The following is a 13827-nucleotide window of genomic DNA, read 5'->3' on the forward strand; positions in this document are numbered from 1 at the left end:
CCTCGTCAATGGAGACGTTAGCGACTAGCACGGCAGGCGGTTTAACACGCGGTATTCTGCGTGTTAAACCCCTACCGCGCCTTGATAAAAGGACCCCATAGATGCATTTAGATGCATTTCTTTGAGCAATTGACCTTATGTAAAGATTAAATCTCTTTGTTTTTGTTCCTATCTTATTCTGATTTTTATAATATTTTATGTATGTAACTTTTTGTAAACCATTTCGGAAAAAAACAGTATAGAAATTTTAAAATAAATACATACTCAAGAAGAAGGTTCCACTCAAAGTAGATGAAATAGATTATAATCTAAAAGCAATCATAAAAAATATTAGGAAAAATACTGGATAATTAACAATGAAGGATCAGATTAATCATCTTGTAAAAAGTGCATTCTGGGTCTTGAAAAAATTTAGAAACATCAGAAAATACTTGTGGCACGATCAATTTAGACTGGTGGTTGAATCACTACCAAGTAAATTAGACTATTGCAACATCATCTATCTTGGGGTTTCTAAGAACTTACTCAAGAAAATGCAGATTCTTCAAAATTCAGTGGTTCAGCTGATTTATAAATTGAAAAAAAACAAAAAAGACAGGATTATACCTTTTATTATTTTGCACCGGCTTCTGATAGAGGTCAGAATAATATTCAAATTGTGCTGCTTATTGTTCAAAATTTTGCATGGCCTAACTCCTTGGTATATGAACCATCTGTTATGTAGATCATCAACTAGTCAATATTATAATATTCGAGATGCACTGCCACTGCAATTCCCAAGCCCTAAGGGCATTATTTCAGAAAAGCTGTTCACTACCTTGTTTTCCTAATAAGCTGCTTTTATCTATTTGACTCTCCCAAACCAGTTAAAATCTATATCAAATTTTAGTGCATTTAGAAAAGCACTTCAGCAATTATGTTTCAAAAGTATAGTCTTCGTAGATGATAGTTGGATTAATGGTCTTCTATAATCATAAACTGGTCAACTACACAAAATAATCATAGATTTATTATTGATCTAGCTTCTTTTTTATGTTATTCGCTAAGAACTAATTGCTGGCTAGTGGACTATAAATGATTTTGAAACTATGTAAGGGGCCCCATTGTTGTCCCAGACACCATTATGGTGCTTATATAGTGAAGCAATGAAATTGCAACTTTCACTGACATTTTAATGTATAATCTCTCTTATAATATTGTTCTTTTTTTCCGCTTGTAGCGTTGTAAAATTGCTGCTCACCTTTTATGTACCAGCAGTTCTATGTGCATCTACTGGCATCCTTACACACATTATACAAAAGGATGCCTATTTGGCACATCCTTTTGTAAAATACTGGGGAAACGGTGAACACTCCGACCTGGCTGTCCCATTTTTCATACATAGCCCCCTATACAAAATGAGCCTACGACTGCGACATCTGATACTGCCTCACCACAGGCTGTGATCACTAATGCCACAGTGCTCCAAGTGTTGCTCAAGAAAAGGAGCCTGAACCCTAGTCACAACTCCAGTGAAGATGTTTTACAGCTTGCATGGTAGACTGTGACCTCAGGATAGTTTTAGAAAGCCCCAGTCTTTACTCATAACCCTACTCCCCAGCTTAACCCTTTTATGTTCAAAATACAGTCAAACCTCGGTTTACGAGTAACCCTGTTTGCGAGTGTTTTGCAAGACGAGCAAAACACTCAGCAAACTTTTGACTCGTAAACCGAGCATTGACTCGATTTGCGAGCCCCCACCCGACCCGACCGCGGGAACCAACAGTATTGTTCCCCCCGAGGCCACCAGCGCTTCTATCGCCTCTTCCCCCCCCCCTCCCCGACTGGCCCTGTCCTTACCCCTGCACCGCCGGTGATAAAAGTGCCTGCCGCCGGTCTGCTGCTGAGCCTTGAGCATCTGCGCATGCTCAAGGCCTTCTGGATCTCACCCTCTCCGAGATTCTCATGAGAATCTCGCTGAGGATGAGATCCAGAAGGCCTTGAGCATGCGCAGATGCTCAAAGCTCAGCAGCAGACCGGCGGCAGGCACTTTTATCACCGGCGGTGCAGGGGTAAGGACAGGGCCAGTCAGGGAGGGGGGGGGAAGAGGCAATAGCAGCGCCGGTGGCCTCAGGTGGAGCTTGGGAGTCGGGGTGCGTCTGGCAGGAGTGAGTCAGCACTTGAGAGTCCCAGCAGAGGGGGTAGTGGCATCAGGGGGGAGGGGGGGCAGCATCCGGAGCGGCAGAGCCAACAGTGTCCAGTCGGGCTCTGTTGCAGCGGCGGCGGTGGCAGCGTTTGCTTAGCCAGCACCACCCGCAGTGAGAGGCAGCCAACAGCAGCAGAGGAGGAGAATTGGAGGAGCCGCGTGGATGGGTCTGTGGCAGAGGCAGCGGTGGAGGCATCCCTAATGGTAATTAAGTTTTTGGGGATGTGGAACAAATTGTTCAAGTTTCCATTATCTTCTATGGGGAAAGTTGCTTTGATATACGAGTGTTTTGGTTTAAGAGCATGCTTCTGGAACGAATTATGCTCTTAAACCAAGGTACCACTGTAGAACAATTCCTTCACTGCTGCTGGACTCCTTTCCCGACTTCTCCCTTTAATGATCTTTAATATGTAGGTGCTAATGTGATATACAGTATATTTATAAAATCTATACAATCTAATTACAGTAAAAATGAAGGATATACACATAGCATAGCATAAAATTAATACAAGATTCTACATCCATGCATCATTAACTCCAGTTACAGTACTACTACAACTTCTCTATTTTCCTATCATCTATATATTTATGTCGGTCTGCCTCACTCCCTTTCTCTCTCTACATATAGATAAATCATTATATTCATAGCAAATCCCAGCAATTTTCAGTTGTTCTGATGAAATGTAGCAATACTTCCTTGTTAGTGTCTAGCAAATATTCATAAACACACAAATTTATCTTATGTTCACAAAATTATGAGAGAAACAGGCCTGATAATCAGGGAGCTCTGGCATAAATCCATACCATAAAAGAAATCAAATAACGTTTGGTGAAATAAATAAGGAAACATTGCCATTACGATCAACCTTAGAAATTAACTTTTGTTTATCGGTTACAGAAAGCAAATGGGAAACTGGGAGATAAGGGTTCTAATATGGGCTAAGCTGTGTTATATCTATAAACAAGTCATTGGACCTTTCTATATGTCTGAACTTATGGTTTTAATACCAACAGAGACATGACCACTAAAAGAACAGATGCTACAGGCAAGCTGAAATTGCTTTAATTCAGGAAAGGGTTGTGCTGAAATGTTCACAATCACAGCATCAAATTATTGCAGGTTCATTCTTTAATATAAATACTGTGTATAACTCACTGTGTCATACTCAGCAAAGGCACAAAAGGAAAGAATCCTATATTAAAATGTCTTAATTTCTGGGGTCAGCTCTCTGGCTCAGTGGCTTCGAGGGCATGACCCTAAGGAAGACTTGGCTTCCAAATTCAGCTTCTGCTTCTGTTAGTCTGGAATCTGTTGTCAGAGAATGTGGTGAAAGCAGTTAGCTTAACAGGGTTTAAAAAAAGTTTAGACAATTTCCTAAAACAAAAGTCCATAAGCCATTATTAAGATGTACTTGGAGAAAATCCACTGGATAAACAACTTAAAATCTTCTACTTGGGACTTGGGTTTGTCACTGTTGGAAACAGGATACTGGGCTTAATGGATCTTATTCAATTTTCTTTATTGTTCTCCCAAGGGAGCTCAGAACAGTTTACATGAATTTATTCAGGTACATGAGCATTTTTCTCTGTCTATCCTGGTGAGTATATGGTTATTTCAACCAAACAAACTCACAATCCATCTAATGTACCTGGGGCAATGGGGGGATTAGGTGACTTGCTCACAGGGACACAGGGAGCAGCAACCTCAGGGTGCTGAGGCTGTAGCTTTAACTCTCCCTGTTTGTCTCAGTATGGCAACTCTTATGTTCTTATGAGAGAGTGCTGTGGTATTTTAGCTATCACATGTCAATCTAATTTCTGCAGTGGGTATATATATCGCTTACATCAATTTTCCAGGGGAAACGTGCACATTGTCCTTTGAAAATCAAGCCAAAGAATGCATATTTGTTATTTATTTTTGGATTTAGCTCACACTTTTTTCAGAAATAGCTCAAGGTGAGTTACATGTAGGTACACTAGATCCTAAATCTTCCAAGGACAGGGGCATATTTAATCTCAATACTTGAGACAATAGAGGGTTAAGTGAGCTGCCCAAGATCATAAGGAGCTGTGATGAGAATTGAAGTTGAACCTTGTTATCAGCCTGATGTTCTAACCACTAACTAGGCTTCTCCTCTACTCATAGCTGTGATGCATAATCTGGACCTTTGTGAGGAAGTTATATAGTACAGAAGAAGTTTCAGAAGTTTGATCCAGTCAGATCCCTGAGGCAGATGCTGAATCAAAACAAATTCATGCTGGATGAACAGACTGGGGAACTTAATCAGACAAGTGAACCTTTAATTTTTATTTTTTATTTTTTTGACAGAAAGTTGTCTCTTGTGCTAACTACTGTATATAAGAAATACTGTATTCAGACTGACTGATAAAAAAAAATGGGAGGATATTACATGTTAATGAACTTAGAAGTCTTCCTTTCTTTGATGGGTCATAGATTTATAATTAATAAATTGAGAAGAAGGGTGTTTTTAGTTTACATTTTTTATAGCAGAATTGACAATTCCCACTGAGATGTCAAACTGAGGTGCTGAATATTTACACTGGGAAGATTAATTTTCTTAGTGATTTCCATGGACAAAACTGTTTTACTTGCAGAAATTGGCTTTTAGAAAACTGCTCTCTGCATGTGTGAGTAATCATATGCATGTAACATCACTATAACACATGATAATTACTCACAGTTGGAAGAAACATTCCCAGATGAGAGGTTGTGTTTATGTAAAATATGTAAAAATTTCTAAACTATACATATAATTTTTTCTTGGAAAATCTATCCACACAAATTTGGAAGTATAAATGCTTTTCTCCTAAATTAATTTGCAAAGTGAAAGTAGATGCATACTTTCATTTGGAAAACAAGAACCACCTCAAAGGGTTAAAAAAAATGCCTGTGAATTTTGCACAAATGTGGATGATTAGACATTTCTCCCTATGCATTCATTGAAAAGCTTCAATAGTTTATTGCTTGGAAAACTTCATCTTAACAGCTGCAATAGATATGCAAACCATGACTAAGGGGTCCTTTTATTAAGGTGCATTAACCGATTTAGCATGCACTAAATGCTAAGATGCCCATAGGATATAATGAATGCCTTTGCATTTAGCGTGCACTAATCTTTAGCGTGCGCTAAATCATTTAGTGCACCTTAATAAAAGGACCCCTAAAATACTAGAAATATTGTCACTATTTGTATAAGTTTTCAAAATTGTATATACTGGTATAAAGTGTACCAGCAAGCTTTGCATTGATTCTCTAAACTGTATGTACTTTTAGGGGGTTTTCGGGTGGGTGATTTGCAAAAAGCCTTTGTACTAGAGTAAAAATGTAACTACCCAAGTAAATGGCTTTAGAAAATTGTCCTTCCTATGTCCGATATTGTTCATAAGCCCCATCTTGGGTCTGTTTTTAAGAAGCCAGTCTCGATATAGAGACTTAGGGCTAGATTCACTAAGCAAACCGATCGTGTACCAATCGGTTTGCTATCACTTTCCGACTATGGCTCGATTCACTAACCTTCCTCCAGACCCCATCTGCACCCGATCCGATCTGCGCATGCAAATGAGTAAAAAGGCATGTAAATTTCTTAAGGCATCGATTTATGAAACCATTTTGTCCAAATCGACTGGCCTTTCCAATCCAAAAAGTTTTGACTGCTGAGGACCAGTCGCTTTACATCCTCGCCGACTATTCCTGCATAGCAACTTCCGCATGCATGTTAAGAACCCCATTAAAAATATATATATCTACCCCACAAAAAATCCCAAATATATATAAACTTTAAATATATGTAAACTTTCATGTACATAAGCATTAGAAATATTTTTTTTATTTTTTTGGAATGCGCATAGTGAGCGCAGGAGTGAATCTCAGATTTGTAATGCGCATGGTGAAAAAATCATGGATTAACCCCGTGCTCTCCTTGCACATTGTATATTTCATATATCAATGCCAAATTTAAAAAAAAATCAAAAATATATTTTAAAGGGCCAGCTATCCCTCCCCCACTTTCCTTCCAGCTAGATTGTTGCATGCATCTGACATCACGGAGTCGCCTTTGGTTGCTTCATGCTTTATGGCAGAAAGAGCCGCACAGCCTCCTGGGATTCTTAGGCTGTATAAAACAACGCATTATCCCAATGTATTCAACTGCTGTTAACTGTTGTGCCTTCTAGCAACTTAACAGTAATTTTCCAGAGAGAAATGGACGGCGTTCGTCGGCTACACTATCTGCTTCTTTTGGAACACGAACTCGAGGAATTCCACAGCTCGCTCACAAACCTCCGATGCTATTTCTCCTTAAACCTCTCCAACAAATATTTCAAAAAGCTACGGTCACAGCTTATATAGCTTGCACTTAAGTAAAAAAGAGAGATTGGTAAAAACTAAAGTTCCTATATTGCATTTTTTTACGACAACAATGCTTTGCGGTAGGTACATTTGGAGCCCACCAATGATGTCCGCGATTAAACCCCACCCCATTTCTATGCAGTAAAGTCCTAAAGAGCTAGCACATGCGTTATGTGCTTCAAAACCAACAAGGATCGATGTTACAGCGAGATGTGTGCACGAATGGGGGGGTGTTTACAATTTGAACATTTGAATGGACAAGCTTTACTGAATCGATTGGCCAGATTGACGCTGAAACGTATAGAACATGAATAGGATCGATTTGTGGATTTTAGTGAATCTAGCCCTTAGGGAGAAGAGGGAAGTTTAGTTTCTAGATCCCAAAATAGAAAGTGTGATTTTCTTCTACATCAGTGGTCTCAAACTCAAACCCTCTGCAGGGCCACATTTTGGATTTGTAGGTACTTGGAGGGCCGCAGAAAAAAATAGTTAATGTCTTATTAAATAAATGACAATTTTGCACGAGGTAAAACTCTTTATAGTTTATAAATCTTTCTTTTTGGTTAAGTCTAAATAATAATATTGCAATTTATAGCTAAAGAGACATATGATCAAGAAACTTTTATTTTACTTTTGTGAATATGATAAACATACCAAGGGTCTCAAAATAGTACCTGGCAGGCCGCATGTGTCCCCCAGGCCGCAAGTTTGAGACACTGTTCAACATGCTCAATAAAAGTCAAAATCCTTCATCATGTTCCAAAATGTTCTTTATAGAGATCATCATTTTCTCATTGGCCTTGGTGAGAAAGTTTTGGATTGGTTCAAAGGTTTTCTAACATTAAAATCGTATCAGGTGCACAATGAAGGTAAACTGTCCTCCCCTTGGACCTCTAGTTGTGGAGTGCCACAGGGCTCACCGTTGTCCCCTATTCTATTCAATATGTACATGACTACATTACAATACCTGAAATTATTTCTAATGGAATCAATCTACTTATGCAGATGATATTTTTGTTCTGCTCGAAATTGACCTTTCTTTAAAAAGTTTAACATCCAGTATAAATCCCTGTATTTCAAGGATTCAGGACTGGGCCTCATCGGTACGTATGAAATTAAACACCACAAAAACAAAACTTTTATGGTTTGGCCCTAAAACAGAAATGCTACCCTCTAGAGTGTTATTAATTTCAGGTGATCCATTGAAAATTTAATTTACATCTAAAATCCTGGGCTTTATCTTGGATTCTTCACTTTCTCTTTCTTCTCAAGTTAGTAATGTAACGAAAAAATGTTCTCTCAGCCTCAAGATGCTTAGACAGGTTCGTCATTTATTTTTCCAACAACATTTTACTGTTTTGGTCCAGGCAGTTATTTTATCACAATTGGATTATGCTAATTCACTTTATGTTTGTTTGAACAAATGTAACCTGAAAAGGTTACAGCACATCCAGAATACTGTGGCAAAACTGATATTTGGTAAGCATAAATATGATCATGTCACCTCTTTATTTAAGGCACTTCATTGGCTTCCTGTCTTCTGGAGAATTCAATTTAAATGCGCCTATGTGATATTTAAAATTCTGTATGGAGGTTTTCTCACTTTAGTTCCTGTTTTCTTTAATTCTGGCACACCATTTAACTCTAGAAGTATTCAGAAATACAAACTTGGCTTTACTACTATTAAGAGAATCAAAACTATATCCAATTTCAGTCGATCTTTTGTCTTCTCATTTGTAAAAATTTGGAATGAGCTTCCATATGAGATTAGATTACTCTCTCAAATACCATTCTTCCGGAAAATGGTAAAAACTTACTTTTTCCAGATATTTTTGATAGATTCACCTGCTTTAAATTAATGGTTAGAGTGGAGACTATTTTTCTCTCTCCACTTGATTAGGGTAATCTTGTTAACCGAGTCGAGCCCTTTCTGAGGGAAGAATCGGTATATAAAACTAAAGATTGGATTGGTTACATTTTCTTCTTGCTGCATCCATTTGTATGGTGAAACTTAATTCAATGGATCTGTAAATCTTAGAATTCTTCCCTGGACCAAAATGTCTCTTTAGTTCTTGGCACAACAAAAGACCAAAAAGATTAAATGGTTGTCTATTAATTAAATATACATACGCAAAACCATTTCAAAAAGTCAAAATGGACAGTAAACTATGTCCCAATTAGTAGTTTATTGAATTTTATATATAGGGACAATCTGAGGCTTGTCCCTATATATAAAATACAATATAATACTAATTGGGACTTAGTCTACTGTCCATTTTGACTTTTTGAAATGGTTTTGTGAATGTATATTTAATCTTAGTTCTTGGGACATCCTTAGGTTTATGAATGAGCAGCACCTACTTCTGTTGTTTTCCCCTTCCATATCTGAAGTTATAACAATTATTTTCTGTTCTTCTCTTGTAAACCTCTTCTTCACATTTCTCCTCTAAGCAAGCTCGTATACCTTCTCTGTTTCTTCTCATACACAAGGTACCAGATGGGTATCCAACTGTCTTTATCTCCTATAATCATGTAATCAACTGGATCTCTCAAGCTAAGACACACTTAGGTAAGTTTAAGGTGTTTTTAGACAGGAAAGCTGAACAGTCAACAAACCTCCTAACAAACCAAAACTGCTTTAATATTATGTAACCAATACATAGATCTCTGCTTCACTCTCAATGACTGAAAAGCAGTGCAGCAGGTGGGTGGAGCGCCTACTCCTACCAAAACTTAAAAGTCTATACTGTCACTAGGGATCACTTGTTAATATAGAATCGGGAGTAACCAGTGCAGCAACGCCCTGCATTTCACCCCAAGATGACCATTTGCTACAGGGATAGTAAATTCAGTACATTTTTGATAACAACAGGAGCAATTTCTGATTCAATAGGTTTGTATGCATATCTACATTCCAACTATGATACTCTTTAGCTTGTTTTTTTCTGAGAAATTTGCTATGCTAAAACCCTTACTGCATTGGGAGTATCGTTAGAACACGAAAATGAAAAGCAAACCATCACACTAAACCAGTGATCTCAAACTCACGGGCCACTTGCAGCCTGCCAGGTACTATATTGAGGCCCTCGATATGTGCCTCAAAATAGTGGAAAAACTGTCTAAACTTCACTTTCTGCATGTTGCACTGCTTTCAGCTGTGTATAGCTAAAATTATCAGAAGCAATTAAGGAAAGATTTATAATCTATAACAAGTTTTAACTCATGCAAAGTTGCCATTTCTTTAATAAGACATTAATTATTTTTTCTGTGGCCCTGCAAGTACCTACAAATCCAAAATGTGGCGCTGCAAAGATTTTGAGACCACTGCACTAAATGATAGCATAGCTTACAATATTGGAACCCACACTTTGTTCTTGGTTATACATATATACTTTTAAAATTTACTCTTTTTAATAACAGTTATTAAAAAAAACGAATTAAGAACCAATGCTAGAAAATTTTAATTCAGATGAGAGTCCACTATCAATCTACTAATGATAAAAAGAAAGCAGTTGAAAATTTACTGCTAGCAAGAAAGATCCATCAAAACTAATAGGCTAAGATGGCCTCCTAACCCATGCTGATATTGGAGCTGCCATTTCCACCATCTTCACCACCATAACGGCAGCTGTCCTCCATGCTGAGATGTGTAATGCTTCTGCTTCAAGCACCATCCAAAATCTGGAGGTCTGCCCAGACTGCACTACTTTATAGTAGACAAGATAAACTAGAGTCCCTGAAACATATACAACGTACACAAACATACTACAAATATATAGGTCACGATTTTGCTATAGGGCAGTATAAATCTACTGCTTATATCATTGAGTAGGATTATGTACCCTTGTTAAGATAATTTTCTTGTGTGCTTAAAGCTGACACAGAACATACTTTTTAAAATTAATATAAAGAATTAATTCTACTCACCAAGCTGGCAGTAAGTGAGGGAGCCGATTGCCCAAGGGCCTGACTGCGCATCCGAGTAAGATTGGAGGCTTCTGAAGATGACTGCCATGATTGCTGGAAAATGTAACTAGGTAGAAGGTACCTTCCTATAAAAAAAAAATTGAAAGCTGACCTTATTAAATTTTCTTTTCTTTTTTCTTTTTTTTAAATAATCTTTATTGGTAAAGCAGCCAATACAGAAAACATGAAACACAAGTCATACTACAGTGTGACCCAACAAAAGTATAAAATTTCCAAAAAGGTAATGGTTAATGCAACAGCGAAATATCAGCAAATACAAAGGCAACAGAAGAAAAGGTGCTCCGGTATCATTTTCAATGCAATACAGTAGAGATCTTATACAATTCTACTTCTATTTATAGAAAGAACCAGTCATCTGAACATGACTTTATTTTAATTCTGATTCATTAGTCCAGATGCTAATATGCCCTAATCTAAATTCAATAAGACAGGAGTTTACCAATCAAGATGTTGAAATTCAAAGCCAACTATCAAATATTTTTATCATTGATCTTTTCTTCTCTCTATCGCTCTCTCTTTAAGGAAGGAAAGTTTTACTGAAATTTGAAATTTACATTTCACACAAAGCAGAGTGGAGATTTATTTATACCAACTAGAAAAGAGTTGAGGATGCAAACCATGAGGGCTGCAGCCTTTTCATGTGTGGGTCCAGCATAATGGAATAAACTCCCGGGCTATATACAGCAACAAGGGAGTCTGAGCATGTTTAAATGTTTGCTAAAACACCATGAGGGACATAATCGAAAGGAACGTCTAAGTGCATTTTCGTCCAAGTCGCAAGTTGTCCAAAGTAAATGCTTAGGACACATTTTTGAAAAATACATCCAAATTATTTTCAGTTTCAAAAATCGTCTAACTATACGTCCTGCTGATCTGATCGTCCAAGCTGCTAAATCGTCCATCTTTATACCACATTTTCGTCCAACTTTTCATTCAAGGCAAAAACGCCTAGAAACAGACCTTTTGGACGTGGGAGGGGTCTACAATGTGATGGACTAGACAACCAGACATGGCACCTAAATAGTGGGATACCTTACAGGGCACTGCTGTGAACTGCACAAAAAGGGTGCCATGTATTCATCTCACTACAGCTCCCTTATAGGTCATGGTGAGCCCCCCAAACCACATCCAGAATCCCCTTAGACCCACTTATCTACTACACCAATAGCCCTTATGGCTGCAAGAGCTACCTATATGCAAGTACAAAAGGGTTTTGGGGGTGTATAGTGAGGAAGGGAAGAGAAGTCCTGTGTAGGAAAAGCCCAGGTGAAGACCCTGAGAATTCCCCAATATAGCAGAAACCGGCCAATACAGCTAAGACCTAAAATGTTGCTGAAAGAGCAAAATGGACACTCTGACTAAAAACTGTCAGCTCTGAAAGACACTTCTGCTTTCTTGAGAGCAAGGTCAAACAGAAGGCACAGCTGGAGAAAAAAAACAATTCTATTAGCAGGTTCAGCCGATAGAAGTTTCACAAGGAAAAGGATGATGATGGGGAAGACTCACCACGATACTGACGGATGCTGCGCAAGAAACAAGAGATGTAAGAATGAAAGAGAGCTAACCACAGAGCTGAAAAGCCGTTAGGCCAAGGTGCTCGAAGGAGGATCTTGATATATTAACAGGACATTTACTGGGAAATAGGATAGAATTAGATAAGAAGGGGCGTGGCACACAATATCACTCATTATACTAGCCAATCAATAATAATAAATATGATTAACCAATGAAAATATGAAATGTAACCTGCACCAGGGTGGGCCAGAGCTGTCAGAATCATATAAAAGAAAGCTCCCTGGACCATAGTTTCAGAACTCTTCGGAAGTTCTCCATCAGTCTGGCCAGCCTGGTGTATGCTCTATCACTCTGTATGCTGTGTGATTTGTTCCTGTAAGCTATTGCTGTTTGATTATTAAATTCATATTATTTGGACCAGCATAAAGAGAGGCCAAAATAACTGTCAGTGGAGGCCAAAATAACTGGTTCTTCAATAGGGGAGTGCACATGTTTCAATATCAATGCAGTGATTACAGGGGCTTATGGGCATGGGTCCTCCTCTCCATGGGTCCCTAACCCACCCCCAAGACGGCTTAAGATGTCTCTGTGTAGCACGACTAGGCTTTCCTATGCCAGGCTGCCAGGTGATGATGTTCTGGAGGCACAATTTTCAAATTGTGATTAATATTTTTATGGGGGTGGGGGGGTTGGTGATCACTGGGGTAGTGCGTGGGGGTTTGTATTATGTGTTTGCAGTGCTTATCTGGTCACATTAGGTGGGTTTTTGTGACTTAAACCATGTTTTAAATGGTCTAAGTCACAACGTCCAAGTTCTGTCGATCCTGTGCTGTATAACTTTCAGTTATACATGCAGTATGACTAAGTCTAAGCCGGCCCATGTCCCGCCCAACTCCCGCCCTCGACACTCCTCCTGAAATGCCCCATTTAGCTGTGGTCGTTCAGCAGCACTATGAATGCCTAGGTCGTTTATAAATATGTCTGAAACCCATTTTTATTATCGGCACTTGGATGTATTTTGACAATGTTCGTCCAAGTGCCAACTTAGGCCGTTTTTGGATATTTGTCTCTTTTGATTATGAGCCCCCATTTGTTTTGCTACATGAAATATGGATACAGGCCATTAGGAGAAAAAATTATTACATTAAATAACACTGGTATTTCTGAGCGTATTTTCTTTTCACAATTCAAATGCACCCAGATCTAAGATATGAGAGAGACTGTAAAAAAATCTGGAAAAAGAGAATTTTAAAACATCAAAGATTACTCACATTATCCTAATCTAGAAATAAAGGGAGTAGTTAATTAAGTGCATGACGTGAATCATGCCGTTTTTGCCCCTTAATGCAGATTAAATGGAAAAGTCATGCACTGCTTTACTTAACACACATTACTTTGCCCTAACACACATTAGAAAGAAGGAGTAGCCTAATGGTTAGTGCAGTGACCTGGAGACTGGGCTTAATTCCTTGTGACTCTGGACAAGACATGTAACCATCCATTGATCCAGTACAAAATAAATACCTATGAATAATATGTAAACTGCTTTGAATGTAATAACAGAAAGGCGGTATATAAAATCCAGTCCCTGTTACTTGTTAGTTTAAGATACCATGGAAACTTATTGAATTTAGAAATATGTTTTTAAATAATATAATGAATTATTAGTTGCCTGGGGATGGAGATTTAGGTTTTGCATGACCAATGCGTGTTCCAAATCAGAATATGATAATGGGTGGGGAGGGAGGGAAAATAATGGGTGGGATAGGAG

General features: G+C 38.3%; 1 protein-coding gene across 2 annotated transcripts in view; it reads right to left on the minus strand.

Annotated features, from left to right (window-relative positions):
* Nucleotides 1-13827, minus strand: part of MAST4 (microtubule associated serine/threonine kinase family member 4) — a 924748-nt gene that overhangs the window by 705247 nt on the left and 205674 nt on the right. For both annotated transcript variants that reach the window (XM_033929923.1, XM_033929917.1), the window contains exon 3: nt 10482-10606. In XM_033929923.1, the coding sequence (XP_033785814.1) occupies nt 10482-10606 (125 nt within the window). The remainder of the gene's footprint in view (nt 1-10481; nt 10607-13827) is intronic.

The sequence above is a fragment of the Geotrypetes seraphini genome, chromosome 1 (assembly GCF_902459505.1).
Source record: "Geotrypetes seraphini chromosome 1, aGeoSer1.1, whole genome shotgun sequence".
NCBI lineage: Eukaryota > Metazoa > Chordata > Amphibia > Gymnophiona > Dermophiidae > Geotrypetes > Geotrypetes seraphini.